General features: G+C 38.5%; 1 protein-coding gene across 6 annotated transcripts in view; it reads right to left on the bottom strand.

Annotated features, from left to right (window-relative positions):
• The window catches only part of RALGAPA2 (Ral GTPase activating protein catalytic subunit alpha 2), a 323126-nt gene that overhangs the window by 177697 nt on the left and 119769 nt on the right, over positions 1 to 25660 (bottom strand). For all 6 annotated transcript variants that reach the window (XM_037811966.1, XM_037811965.1, XM_037811963.1 and 3 more), the window contains 6 exons: positions 24918 to 25155; positions 23501 to 23665; positions 13824 to 13949; positions 10757 to 10854; positions 4850 to 4940; positions 3263 to 3439 (listed from right to left, as the gene is read on the bottom strand). In XM_037811966.1, the coding sequence (XP_037667894.1) occupies positions 3263 to 3439; positions 4850 to 4940; positions 10757 to 10854; positions 13824 to 13949; positions 23501 to 23665; positions 24918 to 25155 (895 nt within the window). The remainder of the gene's footprint in view (positions 1 to 3262; positions 3440 to 4849; positions 4941 to 10756; positions 10855 to 13823; positions 13950 to 23500; positions 23666 to 24917; positions 25156 to 25660) is intronic.

The following is a 25660-nucleotide window of genomic DNA, read 5'->3' as shown; positions in this document are numbered from 1 at the left end:
AGTAGAAAAATAGGGGAAGGAAACAAACAAACAAACAGACAAAGGTATCCAGTGTTCTTTTTTACTTCAATTCCTTTTTTTCACTTTAATTATTATTCTTATTATTTTTGTGTGTGTGCTAATGAAGGTGTCAGGGATTGATTTAGGTGATGAATGTACAACTATGTAATGGTACTGTGAACAATCGAAAGTACAATTTGTTTTGTATGACTGCGTGGTATGTGAATATATCTCAATAAAATGAAGATAAAAAAATTGTAAATTAAAAAAAAAAAAAAAAAAAAAAAAAGAAACGGTCAAGCTGTTTTCCAAAGTGGTTGTACCAGTTTGCATTCCTACCAGCAAAATATGAGATTCTACTTGCTCCACATCCTTGCAGGACTGTCAATTTTTAAATTTTAATCATTTTAACATGTATGGAGTGGTATATTCAAGAATATTGGCTATCTGGAAACCGACTTTGGGCATGGTGTGAGGTAGGGAACCTACTTCATTCTTTCCATGGCTAACCACTTGTCCCACAACCATTTGCTAAATAGTGCATTTGTTCTTTGCCAGATCTGGAATGCCCCCTCTATCCTACTCTCAACCCCATGCCTGTGCAGATTCAGTTCTGGACTTAGTGTTCTATTCCACTACTCCTTTTGTCTATCCTGTGACTAAAACAGGGTGATCATTAACTTTTCTGAAAGACAACTTTTTTCTTCAAATAAATCTCATAGTACTTATCACATTATTTGTGGTTATTGGAATGAATGTCTTCTCTTCTCTTTGTAAGCTCTTAAGACAATAGCAGCATTCAGGCTTAGTCATCTTTTTATTTCTTATAGCATCTACTAAATCAGTAATTCTAAATAGTAAGCTTATTTGCTGAATAAAGGATGAAGCCAGTGGCAGTACTGAGTCTTAGCTGCAGTTATAAATGCCCCCTCCAAATCATTACCTCGAAAGAACTAAATTTATACACTGTAAATTTAGCTATTATTTCCACCAAACATGAAATAATTTAAATGAGCAAACAAATATAAAATTAAACTGCTAGCCTGCCAATGATGAAGGAATTTAATATTTTCAAAGCAGTTCATTTATTCTAAGCATTTGGTAATTGGTAGGATTTTTCTCTGAAAAACAAAGATAATACTCAAATTGATCACTCCCTTTACATGTCCTAAAGATCAGGCTAATATAAGTTTTATTTTGTACATTCATAAAGAAATTGTTCTCCTAAGAACAGAAAGTCAAATTCAGAACAGTGATAATCCTTAAACCTTATCATATTACAGTTTGTCCTTTTTAAGAGATGACAAGATGAACTATTGAACTGAGTGTACTGATTCTCTGTATTAGTATTTCAAAGAAGAACTGAGTATTTGGAGGAGTTAATCACAGCACAGAATGCCTCATGTAAAATTACCTCACACAAGTTTATTAAATTGAGCTGTCTAATACAGACTCTGAAAGAGGATCAAAACTAATCCTTCCAAAGGACAGACAAAAGAAGTAATCACCCGGTTTTCTTTCCTCTTAATAAACATAATGAAAATTAGTTCTTGTTTAAGTAAATTCAACTTACTGAAGATTAAGTATTACCTTCTATATGGTACCATGATGATGAGTTTCCCTGGGATAAGCTGTATACTGGACCCAAAGAAGCCATTTATTCCATAAATAATTTAATAATTCTCGAGTGGTTTAAAGGGGGTTACAGTTGTCATTTTAACAGCAACATAGTGGAAAGGAGTAGAAATAGTACCTCATTTGGAGGCAAAACACTTTGGAGGCAAGTTCAGACTGGCATTTACTTCCCAGATGAATAAGATTATTTTTCTGGGTCTCCGTTTCCCCATTCAAAAGCAGAATTAGTAATACTTGGCCTGCTTACCATACAGAATTAAAGAGGATGTCTCAAAGTTCTTTGCAAACCACTAAATTCCATATAAATATACAGTATTTTATTGTTCAGAATCATTATCTAGGCTATAAAGAATTTTAAATTATCTTAAGAAGAATAAAAATTTGAGAAGCACAAATTGCTACCCAGTATTTCATAAAACTAAGCAAATAATTTTGCCATGTCATTTTCTTGTTGCCTCTGCAAGGCTTCCTACTACTGGCAGACTTGATAACATAGACAAAAATTGTTGTCTTTCAATGACAACCTTAAAGCATTATAAGCTAATGGACTTTCCTTTTTTATTATTCCATTCCTAATTAAATAGGCACACATTATGTACACATTAAGATCATACTTCTTGGTCTTATCTAGCTCATACACAAAAGAGATTTTATCCAACAATATTTTTCTATGTTAATTTTATGAAGTTTTAACATTACTCCATCAGGATTTCCAAAAATGTCAGAGGTTTTGGTTAAATACTATATATAATTAGTGAAAACTGAAGTTTTCTTGGTTAATTTTTAGCCATTAGTTATAATTTTAAAATGATTTTTGGCATTTTCATAACACTTTTTACTTAGCCTGTTCTTTCCAGTTTGCTGTTGTTTCCCTAAAAGCTATCCATATATAAACGTGAAGGTGGCAGACCAGGAAATAGGAGGGTCTGGCCAGCATTTCCCAAGCCATGCTCCTCAGAACACTAGTCTTTCCTGACACTTATCGAAACTGTCTAAAAACAAACAAAACTGTATGATATATTATTTCAGGACACAGACATATTTGGTAAAACTATAAAGAAATCAAGGAAATTATTATTTAAAAATTGGGGATAGGGCAATGGTTTGGGTGCTGTTCTGTATCTTATGTTAGGTGGTAGGTTTGCTGGTGTCCATTTTTTATTGTGTCCCATAACTTATATATGTGTCACAACTTATGTGTATCAAATATTTTATCATAAGATTAGGAAATAAAATATTAATCAATAAGCTATCCAAACTCCTTAACTCATCCTGGACTTGTGACATATGTAAGTTGGATACATCACTCTTCTTTGTTTCCAGAGTGGACCAAATTCTATCAGGGATGGCAAATACTTATCACACATACCATCACTTCCCCCCATGGTGAACACTGGCCATCAGCATGTCATGCTTCCTCCCATGCCTGACACTGTTTTAGAACCCTCTCCACACAGGACTCTGAGAATTCACAACTGATTATGGGCAGTGGTTGGGGCTGCCACACTGATTTTGTTGGAGTTGGCATCATCACTGTGCCAAAGGATCCCTAAAACTTCTTCCAACTAGGAAATCCTGGGATTTCCCAGCTGTTGCACTGGTGCCTCTTTTCAAATATGACAATTACCTGTCAAGTTTGACACGTCGGCGGGACTCAGCTGTAACCAGTGGCGGGCGTCGGAGTCAGCCACGACATCAGTGGGAGTGTTCAGTTCTGGGTCTTCTTCACAGGTCTGCCAGGGGCTTATGGACAGCTCGGCCTCATTGCTATAGCCCAGAGGTGTGTCACTGCTGACGCTTTCACCTGGTACAATGGGGAGAACCAAAGTTTGAGAGAACAAATAGATGAAAATCAGAATGTTCATTGTTACCAATATGTGAGCAGCTAAATACTTAAACACCCAGCACAGGAGGGATAGTGCAGGGGCTTAAGCAAAGCCTGCAAAGGCTGACAGGGGCTCGAGAAGTATCCACGTGGGGCTCTTGGTCAGCAAAACAAAGTTTACAGGTACAGGGCATTGTCATTATGAGTTTCAAAACATACCACTCAAGTGGCACTCTTTTCAAAGTGCTTTCACTCACTCACAGTTATTCCATCTACCCAAAAGATTACATTAAGCCCTTAAGTTTTCTACTGCGACTTATTCACCTGCAAACTGGGGATGGGTGGGAAGAAAGGGTGATAACTGACTCCACCACTAATGTAAGTTTCTTCGGTTGGCTGGACGAGCCAAAGGTCTCGAGCCTCATGTCTAGACCCAATCCCAGGGCAATGAGGTGTCCCACTGAAAAAGATTTTTTCCAATAGTTCTCCTTTGTAAACACTAAAAAGTTCTAATTTGTCATACGATGATACCTTCAAAGGCTGTTGAGACTTACAGGGCTATTTAGTCTGACACAAAACAGACCTGACAACCCTGCCCCTCAAAGCCTCCTGTTGGCTCCATCATACTTTAGAGTGTCTACCCTCCTAACTGCTTGCCTTTTCCACTGCTCTTGGTATCTGCCACTAACAGGCCCCTGCCTCGCTGCTGCTAATCTGCTGCCCTCTACTCAAAGGCAAAGAACTGAAGTTATCCTGGGAACCAGATGGCCAATCTGTCGGTCCATAACTTCACCTTCTGCAGAACTCTAAGTCAACAGACCCTGCAGGTGGAGACTGAGGTGAGCTCCTCTGCACCCCACCAAGCACCATCCTGGGCTGGAGGAAGCCGTTTACCAGGCTACTCTGAGAAGGAGGTGGCCTAGCACCTGGATCCTGGAAAGCAGAATATTAGGACTAGATATCACAACAGATAATGTGACTCAGGATTCCAATCAAATTTTATTTTTTAAAATATTTATTCTACTGATTTTCAATGGACTTTTAAAGCTTTTTGCCCCAACCTGTGGGAACTTCTGGGGAAAGATATATTTTTTTTCCTCTATGTCTATCTGCTTGCTCATCCTAGCCATCAGTCTCTGCTGTGGCTCCCATCTGGGAAAAGGCCACTCAGTCTGGCACACAGGCACAGAAAACTTACCGGAATTGTTTCATCATCTGTATGGATTAACCATTCCTCAATTCCTGGGATTTCAGGAATATGAAAATGTCCCGTTTTACAACCATGTCTCTTCCAACAATAAGATATCACTCAAGTTAGAAAATAAAAATAAAACAAAACACTTCAACTGTGTATTTGGATGAACACTGACCACATTTCCTGGAACTTACTCTTCTGCCTTTCTCTACATGTTCCTGGCATCTGCTGCAAATCATCTTTTAAATCCAATTCAGTAGGGCTGCTGCTTCTTGGAACTAAGATCTTCAGACAAAAAGAAATATTGCATTTGTTACAGGAAATGGTTAATTTTGACAAGGCTGTTAAGTTTCTAGTCCCCATTTCTAAAGGAAAAGAGATAAACAATAAAAAATACCATCAACAACAAAAAAATGAAGAATGCTTTCCATTTGAACAATATGGGCTCACAAATTACTATAATTGAATTATGAATTACTAAAGACCTGAAACTTTAATTTATGCCTTCTCCTTTGTCAACTGACATCCAGTTAAACTGATCTACTGAGGAGGGATGCCAGATTATATGGAGGTAATTTATTTTTGAAGTATATTAGTTCCTCTGGCCAAACACTGACGTTGGTGAGTGCAATTCTCCAGAAGTCCTCAGCTACCCAGGAATGGTAAGTGTGAGAGCAAAGAAGGTATGTGCTCCACTCAGATTTCTAAATCCACTCAGTGCCTTCTCAGTCACACATGCAACAGACACTCCTGAGCACTGCTAAGCACTGGACCTTGTATTAAATACAGAGGCTTAAAACACTACAAGGTGATCTGCATCTGTTAAAAATTTATAACTTTTCTTGGAAAGACAAATGACATAACAAATTGCACAAAATGACTACAATGTACAAAAGGAAAATACGTAAATAAACTCTCTTCGAAGGTTATGCAGACAAAAGTGCTACCTTAATGGGTTCACAGTTAGAGAAGTGGGGAACTGTCCAAGAAGGTGACAGACATGAAGTGGTAGAGAGAAGACAGAAGGGGATTCAACGCAGGGAGCACCAATGGTGATGAGCAATTTCTACATGTGAGAAATGAAGCTGACGATAAGCAGGCAGTGCAGGACAGCCATGTGAAGAAAAAGAAAGATAAGAAAATACAGATCTTCTGTAAGAGGCAGCTAACAAGGGTCTTCAACAACATGCTTAGGAATTTCAACCCAATATTTGAAAAAGGAGTAAATGTATTCCAGATAATGGCTTATTCTGATTAAAAAATATCATCAAACATCCACGGAAATAAGCCACCATGCAAAGGAGTCCCAGAAACAACAATCAGATTTAGAACTCCCAAAACTTCAGATAATCAGATATAGAATTTAGAATTATAATTTGTGAACTTTTTAAAGGAATAAAAGATGGAATCACAAAAATGAGCAAGCTTCAAGAGATTAAAAATTACAAAGTATACTTGTAAAAGAATCAACTTGAGCTTTCAGAAACAAAAATTATAATTGTTGAACTAAAAAACTCAATGGAGATATTAAACAGTCAACTACTAGATATGAATAAAGAGAATTACTGAATTGAGAGACAGAGCTGATGAAATTACCCAGAATGCATCCAGAGAGCAAAGGAGAATAGAAAACATAAAAGGGAACTTAAGAGGTATCAGAAAGACTAATATATTTCTACCTGGGAGAGGAGAGAATGAAAAAGAGGCAATATTTGAAGAGATTACCAAGAATTTTCCAGAAACAATGGAAGACAAGCATCCACAGATACATGACACATAGTATCTCCCAAAAAAAGACAAATGTTTGAACCAAAGACAAATGCACATAAATATACTACAGTGAAACTAAAAATAAAGACAAAGAACATCAAGAAACAACAACTAGACAGGATGTTCAGAAGACTTCTGATTAGCAACAATGAAAGACAAAAGATAGTAGAAAATAATTTCCATTAGAAGGGGTGAGGTGAAGGGGAAAAGATTGAGGGAAACTAACAATAATTAAGACACTAACTAATTGTCTGGAAAAAGACAAAGTAACCAATGAAACAAGACAAGGAGCACAGAGATAAAGTTGTACACATAGGGAAACAGCATATATGAGAGAGAGGCAGCAATACAGATCAATGAAGGAAAAATGGATTCAACAAATGGGGCCTGGGATGAGTGGTCATCCATACGGGAAGAAATAAAATTGGATCCCTACCTCACTCCATAAACAAAAGCAATTCCAGATGGATGAAAGACTTAAATGTGTAGAGCAAAACTGAAACACTTACAGAAGAAAATATAAGAATAATTTTATCCCTACAGGGTAGAGAATTTATAAAACCCAAGCCATAAAATGACTGATAATCAAGTATATCAAAATTAAGAACTGTTCATTAAAAGACCCTATAAAGTAAAAATAGAAGTCAAACACTGGAAGAGGATATTTGCTACAAATATAACTACAAGAATGTACATAGCTGCTGTGCCAGTTTGAATGTATTGTGTCCCCCAAATGCCATTATCTTTGTGGTCTTGTGGGACAGATGTTTTGGTGCTGGTTAGATTTGCTTGGAATGTGCCCCACCCAGCTGTGGGTGGTGACTTTGGTGGGATACTCCCATGGAGGTGTGACCCCACCCATTCAGGGTGGGCCTTGATCAATGGAGCCATATAAAACATGCTGACTCAAAGAGACTGAACAGAGTGCAGCTATGAGTGACGTTTTTAAGAGGAGCAAGCTTGCTAGAGAGGAACATCCCGGGAGAAAGCCATTTTGAAACCAGAACTTCGGAGCAGACGCCAGCCATGTGCCTTCCCAGCTAAGAGAGGTTTTCTGGACGCCATTGGCCATCTCCAGTGAAGGTACCCGATTACTGATGTGTTACCTTGGACGTTTTGTGGCCTTAAGACTGCAACTGTGTAGTGAAATAAACCCCCATTTTATAAAAGCCTATCCATCTCTGGTGTTTTGCATTCTGCAGCATTAGCAAACTAGAACAGATTTTGGTACCAGAGAAGTGGGGTGCTTTTGCTGCTGAGTTTGCAAATACCAAACATGTTGGAACGGCTTTTTAAGTGGATAATGGGGAGTTTCTGGAAGAATTGTGAGGAGCTTGATAGAAAAGGCCAAAACTGCTTTAAAGACACTGTTTGTGGAAATATGGACTCTAAAGATACTTCTGACGAGGCCCTGAACAGAGATGATGAATGTGTTGTTGTAAACTGGAAGAAAGGCGATCCTTGTTTTAAAGTGGCAGAGAATTTGGCAACATTGAGTCCTGGTGTCAGATGGAAGGAAGAATTTGGAAGCGACAACCTGGAATACTTAGCTGAGGAGATCTCCAGACTACGTGTGGAGGAGGTACCCTGGCTTCTCCTTGCAGCTTATAGTAAAATGCGAGCGGAGAGAGATAAACTTAGAACTGAACTCTTGGGTTCTAAGAAACCAGAAGCTGATGGCTTGGAAAATTATGAGCTTCCAGGGGGTGGAATCCCAGAAGCTACAGCCCAATGTGAGGACGTAACCAAACATGGAACCCAGCTGCCATATCAGTACAAGCCAAGATTGGAGATGGAATTATCCAGAAAGGATTTGTGGAAAGTCCTATTGTCTGATGGCTTTGACCCCTGCATGCTTCATGCAAAGCCAACGGAATTTTTGCGAGAACTTTATAGACAGAGCCGTTGCCAGTCTGGACTGAAGGAGACAGACAAGGAACAAATTGCGGGAAAATTTTCTTCAAACACAGAGCCATGGAGGTTGAGGTCTGGAGTCAAGAGGCCTTGGGCTGGGAGAGTGGAGCAGCCCACACGCATGGAAAGGGTGAGTTTGCCCCGGAGGTCGAGGGTGGGCATTCCACCTCGATGCTCTGGAAGAGTTTTGCCACCCGAGGTCCCAAAGAGGGTGGAGCACATTCCCAGGGAATTGGGGAGAGCCTGGCTGCCACCACACTGTTCTGAAGGGGTTGAGCGTGTGCCCCGGAGATGGAAGGGAATCCGGGAGCAGCCCCGATGTTTGAGGAGGGTGGGGCCGAGAAGGTGGTCTCCCCAATGTGTGGGTATGTTGGAGCACTCACCTAAGCGTTTGGAGAGGAAAGGGCTGCCGAAAAGGCCCTTAGGAAGGGTTAGGCTTCCACTCTCTCAAGCCCCAAGGATGCAACATTGTTCTGTAAATGACTCTGAGACTTTGAAATCTAATGGAGTTTGTCCTACAGGTTTTAAGAACTGTTTTGGTCCTGTTAACCCTGTTTTTCTTACTGTTTCTCCTTATGGCAATGGGAATGTTCATCCTATGAATGTCCCTCCTTTGTATACTGGAAGCATATAACTTGTTCTAAGTCCACAGATCCAAGCTAAAGGAAAAGTATGCCTTAGGACTGACCACGCCTATATTTGATTTTGATGGGATTTTGTACTTAACTTTTGTTACTGAAATGGTTTAAGTTTTTGTGATATTGTGATGAAATGAATGTATTTTGTATTTGGAAAGATAATGTCATTTTGGGGTCCAGGGGGTGGAATGTGCCAGTTTGAATGTATTGTGTCCCCCAAATGCCATTATCTTTGTGGTCTTGTGGGACAGACGTTCTGGTGCTGGTTAGATTTGCTTGGAATGTGCCCCACCCAGCTGTGGGTGGTGACTTTGGTGGGATACTCCCATGGAGGTGTGACCCCACCCATTCAGGGTGGGCCTTGATCAATGGAGCCATATAAAACATGCTGACTCAAAGAGACTGAACAGAGTGCAGCTACGAGTGACGTTTTTAAGAGGAGCAAGCTTGCTAGAGAGGAACATCCCGGGAGAAAGCCATTTTGAAACCAGAACTTCGGAGCAGACGCCAGCCATGTGCCTTCCCAGCTAAGAGAGGTTTTCTGGACGCCATTGGCCATCTCCAGTGAAGGTACCCGATTACTGATGTGTTACCTTGGACGTTTTGTGGCCTTAAGACTGTAACTGTGTAGTGAAATAAACCCCCATTTTATAAAAGCCTATCCATCTCTGGTGTTTTGCATTCTGCAGCATTAGCAAACTAGAACAGCTGCATTTTTCATAAAAACAAAAACTGGAAACAATCTTAATGTCCATCAAGGGGAGAGTAGAGAAATAAATTGGAGCATATTCACAGTGGAATATCCACAGCAGAGAAAACAATGAACTGAACCTTAGAAATACACAACTGAGAGAACAAAGCAGCAATAACACATGGATAAAGTTCAAAAATAAGCAAAATTAAAAAATACATTGTTTGGAGATATGCATACATAAACAGAAAAAACACAGATCAAAGCAATGGAAAAAAAAACACAAAACCAGGACAATGCTGCTCTCTGAGCGGCGTCAACAGAGCACGTGGACAGGAAGGAACTTACAGGGCAAAGCAATGATATTAGGAATGGTTTCATTCTTAAGTCAGGTGGTTGGTGTTTATTTGATTGTTGAAAAAATAGAATACATATATGTAAGCTGGTATATGCCTTCTTTAAATAAAGACAACAAACTTAACCCCGGTTATCTTTCAGGCAGGGAAAAGTAAGGAGAGGCCTTCCCTTTCTATTCTTACCTTTTTGTGATGTTTGAATTTTCTATGAACATACACTAGTTCGTTTTTTAAGTATAAACAGGGGTTATCTGCATGGATAAGTTATGGGCCACTTTTTCATTTTCCTCTTTATACTTTATATTTGTTTATAAAAACCAATAAACACTATTTTATATTTTTCTATTTTATAAAAGAAACTATGGCAGATCTTTACAAATACCTATCTAGTAAGTCATGTCAGGTAGAAGTTTCTGCCTAAAATAGTGTCGTCAAGGGGGAGTCTGAATGTTTGTCTCACCGGCAAGGAGAACTGCTTAAAAATACAGAGTGCCACATACAGACCAGGTGGTAAATTTCATTTTCATGTTTTTTTTTTCTATTTTTATAATATGACTGCAGTTTTATATAGAAAGCAAGCAGATCTTAAGGTCCTTTGCGCCTGTAACCCGTCTGAATGGAAAAGCTTGAAAAAAAAAGACAAATACCACTGTTGCCAAATAATTTATCTGTTGTGCCAATAATTTATGTTTATTTTTAATGACAAACTGATATGGTCTGAAAATATCTTACTGTTATTCCTTCATGTTCTTTCTTCATATATCCTTTATTTTCTTGTATAGGCTTGGGCTCTGAAGAACTCAAATTCTGTACATTCTCTACCTTTTGACCTAGAAATTTGGGGGAAAAAAAATCATAAGAAGGAAGGTTTCAGATAGTAAAACTGGAAAATGATTTTTATATAAAGGCAATTATTAAGTTTAGATATTGTAATGGAATCTTATAGCCTGGTCAAGTCCAGGCCATAGACGGTTTCTTTGGCCTGCTTTGTGCTTTTAAGATAGCAGATTAAATGCTGCCCAGTGAGGCATGTGCTATCCAGTGTGCCAGGAGGTCCATTTAGATCATTATGCTGGCACAGAGGAAGGTGACAAGACCATTCCTTGGGGGCCCTGGGGAAGGAGGAAGACAGAAGTGCATGCAAGGTGGCTCAGTCATGCTTGACAATAAAGATTGACGAGGGAAAAGCACAAATAGCCAGTATCAGTAATAATAATCTTTTTAAAAAGGAGTATCACCACAAAGCCTGCAAATATTAAAAAGATCAGAACAGGATTTTATGAATAATCTGATGCCAATAAATTTGAAAACTAGATGAACTGAACACGTTCCTAGAAAAACACAACTTATCAAAATCAAAACAAGCAAAGGAAAATCTGAACAGTCGTGTAATTATTTTAAAATTTGAATGATCTTTTCTAACTGTTCTACAAGGAAATTCTAGACCACTGTTGGGTTCCACCAAATATTCAAGGAAAAAAATAACAACCACCTTCCATAAAACCTTTCAGAGAACAGAAAATCTTTCAGATAATACATTTCTCAAATAATTTTTATTATATTTTTTTGTTTCAAAATAATCCTAAAGAGGGACTATGTCCCTACTTATTTTATAAGAAGAGCAGAAACCTCAACATTAAGAGATATGAGATAACTTGTTCATAAATAAATCTGGTTTATTTTATAATCAACTCATGAAACTAAAACAAAATGATAAAAATGGTGCTGGGAAAACTCTATATCCATAAGCAAAACAATGAAAGTGGATCCCTACCTCACATCATACATAAAAATTAACTCAAAATGGATCAAAGACCTAAATATAAGAACCAAAACTATAAAACCCCTAGAAGAAAACCTAGGGAAGCATATTTGGGATCTCGTGTTAGACAATGGTTTCTTAGACTTTACACCAAAATTACAAGCAACAAAAGAAAAAAACAGATAAATGAGACTTCATCAAAATTAAAGTTTTGTGCCAAAGGACTTCATCATGAAAGTAAAATGGCAACTGACAAAATGGGAGAAAATGGAAATCACATATCCAATAAGGGCTTAACACCCAGAATACATCTACAACTCAACAACAAAAAGACAAACAACCCAGTTTAAAAATGGGCAAAAGACTTGAATGGACATTTCTCCAAAGAAATGGCCAAAGCACATGAAAAGATGCTCAACAGCATTAACCATTAGAGAAATGCAAATCAAAACTACAACGAGATACTATCTCATACTAGAATGACTACTATTTTAAAAATGGGAAATAACTGTTGAAGGGGATGTGGAGAAATAGGAATACTTGCTCATTGTTGGTGGGAACATAAAACGGTGCAGCCACTGTGGAAATACTTGGCAGTTCCTCAGAAAGTTAAGTATAGAATTTCCATATGACCCAGCAACTCCATGATAGTATATAACCAAAAGAATGAAAAGCAGGGGCTCAAACAGATATTAGCACACCAATATTCATAGCAGCTCTATTCACAATAGCCACAAGATGGAAGAAACCCTAGTGTACATCAGCTGAGGAACACATAAACAAAATGTGTTGTGTATACACACAACGGATTATTCAGTCAAAAAAGGAATGAATTTCTGACATGTGCAGCAACATGGATGACTCTTGAAGACATTATGTTGAGTGAAATAAGTCAGACACAAAGGGGCAAATATTCTATGATCTCATTGATATGAAATAATTGGAATAAGCAAATTCACAGAGTCAAAAACTAGAATACAGGTTACCAGGGGCCGGGGTAGAGGTAGGGAGTGGGAAATTAATTCTTAATTGTTATAGAATTTCTGTCTGGGGTGATGGAAAAGTTTTGGTAATGGAACATTGTGAACGTAAATACCACCACTCAATTATATATTTGAATGTGGTTAGAGGGGAAATTTTAGGTTGTATATAAGTTACTAGAATAATTAAAAAAAAAAAGCAACATAGTATTGTATACCACAAACAATGAACCCTAATATAAACTATGGACTACAGTTAATAGCATAAATAATGTTTCCTCAATAGTAACAAAGTTATCACACTAATGCAAAGTGTTAACAGAGACAACTGTGTGTGTGAGGGGGAGGATATGGGAACTCTGTATTTTTCGTATGATTTTTCTGTAAACCTACCATTTCTCTAATAATAAAAAAAACTAAATGATAAGTATGGTCATTGATACTTATTTAAGCACATGCTTTCATTGTAAGATACATTATTCACTGTTTAAAGTCTAACCGTCTGTCTCTTTGCTTTCTATACCCTCCTGTTGCCAGAAGTTGTTGGAGAGACTGTAGATTCATGCTATCAAAAGTTATTGTTTTCCACCTCAGTGGTGCCTATAAGCTGCTGATGAACTCTTTCACAGGTGTGGCCAGCTTTCCAGTCTCATTCCCCACAGGAGACACTTTAAGCTTTTACCTGTCCCCCACAACTCTCCCTCAACACCTGCCCCACCTACCTTCCACCAGAACCAGATTTGCTGCTTCTCCTGACTAGCGCTCCTATGCTCTCCTACTTCCCTCTTACTCCAGCCACCTGGGCTCATCCTATTCCTCAAACATGCCAAACTTGAAAATGAGTAGATGTATATAAAAATTTTAAATTAATATATAAAATAAGTAGTGAATATATTTCATTGCCAGAAATCACATCCTTGTAGTCAAAAAATACACATAAATTCACTTGCAATAAATAAAAGACAGCTAAAATAAATGTAGAAAGCAGTACCGCATGCAGCCTTTTCCCCAGCCAGGGCCTACAGTCCCCTGTACAAACAAGCAAAGAAGCTGGTACCCTGAGAAGCATCTGAGCTCAGCTGCTCAACGATATCGGATGCACTGCTGCTGCGTGGGAGCTGCGGCGCTTCCACCCCCAGGCGGCCAGGCTCCGCACAGGGAGCACCTTCTGACTCCTCCACTTCTGCGGGCAGGAACACAAGACACACAAAATTATTTTAAACTTCACTGCTAAAACAACTGATTTGAAAAATGAAGTTGCAGATACAGCAACTTTTTTTTTTTTAATTGTGCAAGATAATCTGCATTACGCAGGTTATGATTCCCAGGGATGAGTCTGGACCTGGCATCGTTGGATTGAGGACATCTTCTTGACCAAAAGGGGGATGCAAAATGAAACAAAATAAAGTTACAGTGGCTGAGAGATTTCAAATGGAGTCTAAAGGTCACTCTATACAGATATCCCTTTTTAGGTTTTAGTGTATTGGAATAGCCAGAAGGAAACACCTGAAACTGTCAAACTGCAACCTAGTAGCCTTGATTCTTGAAGACGATTGTGTAGCAATGTAGCTTATAAGGGGTGACAGTGTGATTGTGAAAGCCTTGTGGATCACACTCCCTTTATCCAGTGTATGGATGGATGAGTAGAAAAATGGGGACAAAAAATTTAATGAAAAATAGGGTGGGTGCCCTTTTTTACTTTTAGTTTTTATTCTTTTTGGTGTAAGGAAAATGTTCAAAATTGATTGCAGTGATGAATGCACAACTATATGACAGTACTATGAACAGCTGATTGTACCCCATGGATGATTGTATGGTATGTGAATATATCTTAATAAAACTGAATTTAAAACAAACAAACAAAAAAGATAATCTGCATTTAGTTTCATTTAGTCTCCTATACATGTTAACATTAGCACTCCACTCTACAGATATATTTTCCTTGTAAGTTCAACAAAGCCTTTTTTTTCCAAAGCGAAGTAAATAATCAAAACAAAAAAAATGATTGTACACCAGAGATGATTGTATGATATGTGGATACAGCTCAATAAAACTGAATTCAAAAAAAGAATTCACAATAAAACATACTGGAAAAAAAAAAAGAAAGCCACAAAATGGTTGAGAAATCTGAGTCATTTGGAATTTAAGGGGTAGTCATGCCAAGGAAAGACAGATCCAGAGATGCACAGAATGGGTGATTCAGATTTGAGTAGAAAGTCTCTCTCTCTCATTCACTCACTCACACACACATGAAACTAAGGGAAGATAAAAGGAAATGGGAATTTCAGCTCTATTGTTCTTTCAGCAGATAAATGTAAAACTGTCCTAAGTAAAATGCTACAATTATTTAATGGCTGATATCATCAAATGCAATATTGAATTAACCACTGAAGTACAAAAATGATCCACTGGTATTTTTAGAGAAGTTAATACATAAATGACATAAAGCAGAGAACCACAGATGAGTACTGATCACTGGATAACCTTAACTAGTATTATTACAAACTATACTTTCCTGGAGAACGTGTTCTCTCCTAGCTCATTTCCAAACCGCACAGTTCATTTCAGTCTCTAAGGACCACCCAAAGGCACAGGAGAACAGCCCCAACCTCTCTCTCTCTCGAGTCACAGCTTTGGGCTTGCATCATTTTTGCCTAGATTACTATAATATCTTGTTCCTGTATAATACCCTCTTCTTGCCACCCTCATTTCTATCCTCTGTGCAGCCCCCAGCAGAGGCCCTCTAAAAGAGCAGCCTGACCACACAGTCCTCACTTAGAAACCAACCGAAGCTCTCTGTCACTGCAAGCTCAAGCCTGTGTCCTTGGGGTGAACACAGGGCTCTCCAAGGTCTCACCCTACAAACTGATCCAAGCCCACCACAAGGAGGTCTCGCTCACTTCATTCACAAGCAATACTAACCCACCTGGCACCGCTGCTCGTTTCCCCCTGCTGCTTCTCCTGGCTCACTCAGGCAGCTGATTCTCTGGGAAACCTCCTCTGAGGCCTCCGAGAGGGTCTTGTGGACCAACTCTGGGCAGACAGACCTGCTCCCTCATGGCTCCTTTCCATTATGTCCTGGGCACACCCTCCTACAGGAGTGACCAATGGCCCTGCACGTAAACCCCCATCATACACCGCGCTGAATTCCATACTCGCTCACATAGCTAGGAACTTCACATCTCCATCACTATAACATCACTTTTCTAAAGATTTTAGTTAGCTAAAGTTCAACAACTACTCAAAATTCAGCCTGTTTTACCTTTCCTGACCATGCCACCCAATTCCTCACCTGAAGTGGAGACTTGCTACCAATGTGCTGACCTGCATGTAAAACTTTAATCCAAGTCATGAGCCAAAGTGATTGCGCACCCTAACCAAGAAGCTATTTGTAGGAAGATTCTAAATTTAATACACAGGATTTCAATGAATTGCTCCTTCATTTTTTTCTATCCTCAAGAAATTCCAGTTTAAAGCACATTGTACAAATTATAAGACCTAAATACTATGAAATCTGTGTGATTCTTCACTTATAGTTCAAAGTACTGGACCATGGTCTAAATTTGGATGCTGATGGGAAGCTGAGCTTGGGGTACAAGCAAAAGATGGCAGAGGTAGCAAGAAGTGTCTGACCCATTACATTCACACCTTTCCCAGGTTGTCTTTGCCTTCCTCTTGTGAGGGCTGAATAGCCAAAAAATTGTTCACTTTTCTATAGGGACACACAGGTAGATGATCGTATTTTTTATCTCCTCACATGTCCCAAAGCACAGGTCTGCTTCTAGGCACTTTGGCCTTAAGCAACAAGCCAGCTGACAGCAGGGAGCTATCCCCTTCCAACTGTCCTTCTTCACTGTGTATTCTAATTATGCAAGAGGCTGAGACCTTGTGGGGAGGCTTTAGATTGCTGATGCATCTATTAGTTAATCTGATGTCAGCAGAGGGAGCCCAAGAGCTTCCTAACTTTCTGAAAATAATAGGCAAGAGCCAGATTTCATGGAGAGTAGAAAGAGTGGGTTTTATGTGCTTAAACCAGATGCCCAAAACTGTAGATGCTGGTTTCTGGGCTCTGAGCAGAAGCAAATAAGAGCTGGGCTAACATTGCCTGCCAGCATTTTTTTGAAGTAAAGAACATCGCCATCTGGTGGGATGCAAAACAGCCACAGCACCATCACTTCTAAATTATCACATCCACACTGGTCCTCAGCACGACAGAGGAACCAAGAGCCTGCCATCACCAGCTGAACTTCCTTCCTAACAGGCTGGCCTAATGCAGCTTTTAAGGCTTTGTGTTTGTAAAACTGTCAGCAGGGACCTCTCAGATGGAGACTGTCCAGACAACCAGGAAGTGGCAGGAGCCAGAGCATCCATGGCTGACATGGGAAGAGGAGAGCCCAAGGTCAAATGTGCCACTCATGCTGCTGTGGCTACTGGGGCTCTGCAGCTGACTATTAAATGACACAGTGTCACAGGGAATGTTAAATTCTTCTAGCCCATAATTTAAACCTGACTTCTTGGTCTCTAAGTGCACATTGCTTGGCCTTTTCTCACACTTTGTGCTAAATATACACTCAATACCGTTTTTGAATGAATGCCAAACACATTTGCTTGATATCTTTTTTCCTTTTTAAAAAGTTCTTGGGCTCCCTCTGCTGGCTTTTTATTTAAGAAAGAGCAATTTACATTAAAGCTGCTCCCAGGGTGAGCTGTAGCAGTTGCTCTTTCATAGCAAATTAACATCATTTTAACACTGATGTACAAATATCAAGATACAGGATTTTCTGATATTCAAAAAACAGAAAGAACAATCATTATAGAACTCCAAATTCCAATCCTGGGAGATCTATTATGTTCTGTTTTGAATATCACACAATTTCTGTTTGAATCACTTCAAAGAGATAAATTCTATCTCAAACTCACCAAATTAGTCACTTTCTCTAAAATGGAGCCACTACAGAGAACCAAAATTTTAAAAGCACTAACTTTCTGGCTTCTGGATAGAACAAGTTACACAGTATTATTACCAAGCCATTGTTTTCTAATGCTCCATTCAAAACTCCAAAAGAAAGATCAAATAAAGCCTACTTAATTACATTTTTTTGTCATGGGAAAAGAGTCAGCATGAATTTTTTATTCCAGCTGCCTGACTATTTTTTCAAAGCAATTTCATTCACTCATTAATCTGTTTTATTAAACTGAATGAGTCTCATACTTGAATAACTACAATTCTGGGTTCCATTTATCCCAAGTACAAGGTTACATAAGCAAAATTAATAGCGCAATTTCCTAATTTTTAAAGCCTTGTGCATGATACTAACGTGACTCTATAAAAAGCACAGGAGACGTCTATCAACTCAATAACTTGGAGTTTCCCACAAGGTCATTAAATCTCCAAACTTTGCAAACAAAATAAGCCCACATCCTGACCATGAATACTTCCCAACAAGTGGGCCCAACCTGGAAGCCTGAGGACCAGATGGAGAGGCAGCTATGCGAGGCTCTGACTAGGCCCCAGTAATTCCCTTTTACAAAGAGGGGAGATCACTGATCCTCTATTTACTATATTCAAATATTCCTAAAAGAAATATGAAATCTAGCAACTGCATGATCTGTAAGTGCTACAGATTGATAAATGGCTCCAATATAAAAGTAGATAAAACTGCAAAACAGTTGGAAGGAATTGTTCCCAGAAAGGAAAAAAGGGAAATCATTGAAAACGCCAGTTCTATCTTCTACATGTTTATTTACGTGGCAATTCATATTAATGGAAATGTAGTTGGTAGTGACTCTCCCAAAATACAAACACCACTTCTTGAACATTCCCAAAATTCTGCTACCGCCAAAAAGAGTCCCATTGTAAGAACCACAAGTATCTCCAGATGTTTGCCAAATGTCCCCTGGGAGGCCAAAATCACACCTGGTTGAGAACCACTCCTTTAAATCACGTTCAACTTCTGTTGGAACTGTGTAGAGACATACAGTAATCAAAATAAGATTTGTGAGAACATATACCAGACAAACTGGTAAAACAAAACAAAGCAAAACAAAAAACCTGAAGGGAAACTACATGGAAAAATAATGGACTGTGAAATAAGAAAACATTTCACCATGAAAAATATTCTTTTTGGCTATGTATCAGCCAAATGGAACAAAATTATTTTAAATACTTTAATCATCTCTAGGTAGTAGCATTTTTTGAAGCCCAAATAATCAAGAAATTGATCAGTAATTCGACTGGTGACCATCTTCCCCTGTACCATTCTTATTTTCTGTATTAACTAGAGACAAAGAACTTTCTAAGAAACTTCTCAATCATCAATCTCAGTAAAACTAACTTCTTCCCTCATATTCTATAAACTAAACAATACAGTATTTTACATATGCATCAGGGGAGACATGTTTTAATTTTGCTTCGCTAAACCCAGTACGGCACAAATTAGCCACACTTAGGCTATCCTCAAAATTAAATAAGTAATAAATCTGTAGAACCAAATTTCTGAAAATAAAAAAGAACGTGGAAATAGTTCCCTCTTTAGCAAGAAGATTCAGTTCATCTCTGAATCATCAAAAAATAACTAGACATAGATCAAAGTATTCACTATAGAGCAAACGAAATCCTTTCGTAGAGGTGACTAGGCGCCAAATCTCTCAAATCTCAATAATCGGTATGGCTTTGCATAAAGTGATCATTACTTCATATATGAATATGACATTAACTCCAAGGAAGTCTCACCTGCATGATTTTTCCAGTTTATTCATTTTAGGGGGGAGGCATCACAAGCATTCTAACATTGGCATGCTCAAAACTTCTGTAAAAGTTTATGAAAAATCCCCTTCCTTATATAGGCACTCTGCGAAAGGCTCTTTTCTCCCTGTTGACAATTCAGGGCCTTTTTTTATCCTTCCCAATTGTGAACACAAAGACCGGTAAGGTGACAGATTTTTGCGTGTGTGTTTCACTAACGTCTACGTACGGGAAAGCAATCATCACTCGCCCCGGGAAATGAACGGAAAGCGCAATGGCCCGGCATGCTTGCGTGACTGGGGACACCAGCGGAGGAGGAAGGCGCGGCGGTGAGCGGGGGCGGCCGCGGACGAGGGAGGACCCGGCAGAGAGCGTTACAGTACCTGACAGTCTGTGAGGGCAAGAGGAGTAAGAGAGGCCGGGGAAGAGGGCGCTCACGGTGTGCAGGAGGAGCGGCACGCTTTTAGTGGCGGACAGGGCCTCACAGAGGTGAACACAGTTGCTGACAGACTGGCTGCGCTTAGCTTCCAGGAGAGACAAAGCGATAATCCGGTCAGAAGAGCATCAGGACCTTTCGCCTCCTCTGTATTATTTTTTTTTTCGGGGCTATCTTGAAACATTTAAATTAAGTCATTTTAAACTTTGAAGGAAGTCAACACCAAGCACAACACTGAAGCATAGGCTCCAGATACGGCCGGCTCCGGGTCAGCCATTCTGCCGACAAAGGTGAATGGACGATCCATAAATCAATTTTTATTTTGCAATGCTGCATATGTTAGTCTTTCCCTTTTTTTTCTGCTGTATAATAAATTCACTTTGGGGTTGTCTCTCGATTTGGGCAGACATTACGATCAGTTTTCTCTTCCTAAAGACACATACAGAAAGACTGGAGAAAGGGAGGGAAAATCTGCCTATGATTAAAATAGTTCTATAAACAATAAATAATTCACACAAATTGGTTTACTGAGAGCTGCCTATTTTCAAAAGCAAATCTCTTAGTAAATTAACTACCCTAAAATCTCAAGAATACATAAAAGTTTAAAATTAACATTAAAAGTTTTGATATTTGGAAAAGGTAAAAAATCTCCATGAAACCCATCTTTTAATATCACATTCCATGTTCATTAAACCCACAATTTCTTAGTGTCAGCTTTATGATATTCTTAAGGTTTCTATATATTGCCAGTCAAATGAACATTTGAGAAAATGGATGGGTATAGGAGAACAGGCCTCATATTTATAAAACCACCATCAGCAAAATCAGTTTTATCCTTGTAACAACAATATAAAGCTTTAACTTGCTGTTTTAATGCTTTTATGTAACTTTATTTACCATTAAGGAAACAACTATAAATGGCAGTGACACATCTGCAAAAAGTGAAACAAACTTTTTATTTTACTGTCCTTTTCCCCATCCTTTGCCTATTCGAATTTCCAGTAAAAGTAACAATCTGCAATGTGGTTACAGTATAATTCACATACATGTAATGTTTAAATGAAAACAGCTTCCATGTTGATATCAATAGGACTTCAAATTTCCTAAAAGATCTGTTCATCTCTCAATATGTCTCTCAGAGACTTTTCATTTGAGTGTTTTTTTAATAAAAATCCTTTTATAAATCAAATAATTGTACATTTTCCAAAATTAATCACAACATATTTTAGAAATAATAAAATATGGAATAATTATTTTGTGTGGAAATTAAGACTTGCTTTAATCACACTGTCATTATAGACATCTAAAATTTTAACATCAGTCACATGAAAAGACAGAGTTTTATTTTATAATTTTTGAAGACTCACCTTGCCAGCACTCCTAAGTTATAAACTAATGTACTTTCTATTAATTACCCTTTCTCTACTCTTCAGTTGCTTCATTAGCATTTCCTCCCCACCCCCATCACTGATGTTTTCTATACTAACTGTAATCTGTTGGGCAAATCTTAATATAATAATTGAAAATTTTTTTCCTACTGGAATTAGAAAACAATGTCACTTTCAAATGGGTCTTCCATAATAAACGTCTTATTGCTAAAGTAGCAAAACTGACTTTACAAGCTACTGTCTCTTACAAAAAGGTGGCTTCCACACAAATTACACTATACCATGAAAAAATTCTGGACCTTCTTAAAAGAAGAAAAGGTGAATTGCCACTATGCAACATAAAAATAACAGAACTGGGCAAACCTACCGATACTTAGTTCATATAAGTTGATTTTATAAAATATCATGTTAGTAATGATACTTTCAAAGACTATTGTTTTCACTTGTAACAGAAAAGATTCATAGTATTTTATGATTTTTAAAAACAGAAAATAGAAAATACACATAGATGTATCCATACATAAATAAAATAGTTCTCTCGATAGTGCTCATTATCTTCACTATCTTTAAAATGTTATGACCCTGAGTGGCATTTTTTGTTACTTTAATAAGCTACAAAGCCCAGGTTTATGACTTTTAAGTGACAATCTCCACAAATACCTTTAAATGATCTTGTAAAAGTGCCTGTTTTGCAATACCTGGATTCTTGAGTACCTGAGAGCACTGATAAGCACAGCCTCGCTGGCATATCTTCAGCGAGCATTCTCTAGAATATACCGGTGGCTCTAGCATATTGTTGGTGCCCTCTACGTTAGATTAAAACACCTGCTGAAAAGCTATGCTGTGATCTCTTTTATGGCTATGTTGTGGCCAAGCAGTACCATATGGAACATGCAATATGCAATAATATGCTGCTCATTAATGTGGTGAGAATAAAATTTTTTAATGTTTTGAATTATCATTGTTATTTACTATAATTGTGATGTAAGGGTTGTGAGGCACAGTGGGAAGTCTGGGCAGCTCGGGCAGGGCACGACCTTTGTGACAAAACTCTGCTCTAACCCCTTTCTTTTAAGGATCCAGTGATGCAGGAAAGGAGTTTTTAGGCTTTGGGAGGAAGAAGGAAATCAGTGAATGAGCCTCCTCAAAGGTTGCCTGTTATCAAGAATTAGGTCTCTCCTGGGGCAGAAGAAGAAGGAAAGCAGGAAGAAGTAGATTAGGAGGTGCATGCAAATAAGGTGATTCCTACCGGCAAATGCTAAAGCAAAGAGCCTGGGAGAGTTGGGGATACGGCAGGATATATTTTCTTAAAAACTCTAACAGGATTCTAAGCCATCTGTATTAAACCTTTACTAAGCACTATAAAATATGCTGTGCTTAAATGAATCTTTGTTTTATGACTGGATGATCTTATGATTTTCTGAAGGCAACATGCTGAATGTCAATTACAATTCCCTGGTATGACAGACGTGAAAAACTATAAGAGACTGAGATGAATTTGTTTTAAACCTAAGTGACAGCCTCAAAGTCACTGGAAAGGCTTTATTTCTTCCTAGTAAATACTGGACATAAGCTGACTTTTAAAAGATTTCTCTTTTTTCCTACAAGTGTAAAGTGTAGCAAAGCAGTTCAATTAACTGGGGGTTCCAGGTCAAGTTCTTGTCAATTTGAGTAGGCAATAAGGATGGCATCTACAGGCATTAAAAGTTCAATTTCCTGAAGAAGAAAAGCATTAAATGTATCCATCGGGTCCTGAAAACTAAGCACAACATTCTCTTTTTCGCTTGGTTAGACTGCCACACTTGAAGATTAATAACATTGAACAACAACAATAATGTAACTAATGTGTTTATTAAGAATCTATTTTCTTCAAGGTTCAAACAAAACCTCCATTTTCTCTATTTTGCACAATTCTCACTCAACAGTAGCATCTCAAGTTCCTTTACGAAAAGGAGGATTTAGAAATAAATACCAAAAACTGGGATTAGAAAGTAACAGGAACAAAAAGTTAAGAAGATCTGGAGACATTTCCTTCAAGAAAAGTTGTGAATTATTTAACTCTGTAAGTTCTGAGTGGAACTGAAAGCCATTTAAAACATTTGATTCTTTTAAATCCATTTTATACAGCAAACAGAACTTTGAGAAGTATTTACATAAATGTTTACCAGATGCCTTTTGGCGAACACGGTTTCTTGCTTTCTCAACTCCCGGTGCTCCAGATGTGGTGGCGCTCCGGAATCTCATGGGCTCGGTCATATCTGGGTGGCTCCTCCAGCTGAGAGAAAAGGATCTCCCTACTGCGGTCCCTTTCTGAGAATCTAGAACACAGCCTGATAAAAGATAAGACAAGAAAAATAATCTAAAGCCTTCATTGTTAGTCATTTCCTGGACTGTGTTGCTCAGAAAACTCGGTACATACAATTATATATAATCAGCAGATTCCCTTGTTGCAAATTAGGTACCACTCCTCTATATTCCAATTTAGGAAGTTATTCATAAATCAGTAATCTAAAAATTCCTGTTGCCAAAGTACTTTTCAACAATCTCCAACAGTCTCTTGAAAATCATCATATCTTCATAGTATACACTTCAATATGCAAGAACAATGTCAAATGAAGTTATGCCACTTGTCCCAGGATCCTCCAAAAACCACTCACTGCTTATAAACTCAAAAAAGAGACACTGATGTTAAGACAGTATTCTATCCCGTAGACCAATCATTCCGCTACACAAATCCCTAAGAGAAATCAATGCCTATAAACCTTAATGTAGTCAGTTTAGTGAGCAAGGACTATGAATATCTACAAATAATACAAAATCCTATTTTAGCAAAGTTCCAGAGCAATAAAAAGATGTAGCTCTGAGACCAACTTCTCTTCTCTGCTCTCCTATTACTCTGGTCAAAGGTCAAGGATCTCAAAGACAGGAGGAAAGAGATGGAGAGACCTAGCCATGTCCCCTCAGGAACGATGTGGCTGTGTATTTTGTTTTCACTCATCTGGTGCTTAGAAGGCAAATATTTCTACAATGAATATTTAAATCTGTTTTCAGAATAGCAATACAATAAATAAATCAGATATATAGGTCATTATTATTAATTAAATAATTGTGTGTTTGGTACCATTCCAAAAAATAGGGTTTTTACAGTTGGGTTTGCCTTCATGAGACAAGTCCATCTCTTCCAGGGAATCAGTATTCACACAGTGGGAAGGAAGAGAATATTTTGGGAGTGGTGGGTGGATGACAAGAATTTCAGGAGGCGGGTTCTTTGTCTGTGAAATGGGGGTTATAATAGTATCGACTTTGTGGGGCTACCAGGAGGATGAAGAGAGATACTTGGTACAGAGCACTGGTCCTTACTGCTGCTGCTGCTGCTGCTACTTCATCTTCTTCCCCAGCCTCTAAAGCAATTCATCAGACTCATTGAGGAGGAAGACTGACATGAGGCACAATCTAATGCCACCATTAAGGGAATAGCACTAGGGAGCTGGTTGTTAGGAAATTGCACACACTATTTGCTTAGATGTAAAAACTCCTCCCCAGTCCCCAACATCTGGCATTTCCCTGTAAGAGTGGAAATACCTTTGCCTCTTTGCTTCTTTTCCTTTTGCTCACTTAATTTATCCAGAGGTAGGTTTGTCATCTCCACTCCATAGACAGTTTTCGCCAGCACTGCCGTCAAGGAGTCCATGATGTTGGCCCACTCGTTGATGAGTTCCTCCCACTCCGTGAGGGAAGACAGCACACCAAGAAAGTCATCCCAGAGCTCTCGAGAAATGAACACGCAGAGGCTTGCCCGGATCCAAGCCACAATGAGTGTCTAAAACCAACCAACCAACAAGAGAATTCAGCCATCTTCATCTGGGAAAAATATTATTTGTTACAAAATATTTTAAATTACTATTAATGAAGTGAGTTTTAAAATAAAAAGAGCTTTGGGCTGTTGTTTCTCATTTAGCTTTTCAAAATTCACCTGACTGGGTGTAATCAGGATTTGAGCCACTGTGAAATTAGTTATCATTATGAACAGCTTTATTTCAGTGTCTGTGGCTGGGTCTGGCTATAACGAGGGAGAAGGCAAAGAAAGCCCTCTCCATGACAGCTCTTCAATTTCCTGAGACAGCTCTTTCCCTTGCTCTCCATAATGGCTACCCCTCCTCCTCTAAACCTCCTATCCCACCGTCTCCTCCCTCATTTTTAGCAGATGAACTTACTGCAGACTTGAGAGGAAATGGAAACCATTAAATGAGCACTCCCTCAACCTCCACCCACAGGACCTACACTTGCACTCATGCTCAGCTTCTCCTCTGCCTGCTGCTTCTCCC

This window comes from Choloepus didactylus, chromosome 19, assembly GCF_015220235.1.
Source record: "Choloepus didactylus isolate mChoDid1 chromosome 19, mChoDid1.pri, whole genome shotgun sequence".
NCBI classification, from domain to species: domain Eukaryota; kingdom Metazoa; phylum Chordata; class Mammalia; order Pilosa; family Megalonychidae; genus Choloepus; species Choloepus didactylus.
This window is presented reverse-complemented; position numbering and strand designations above follow the sequence as displayed.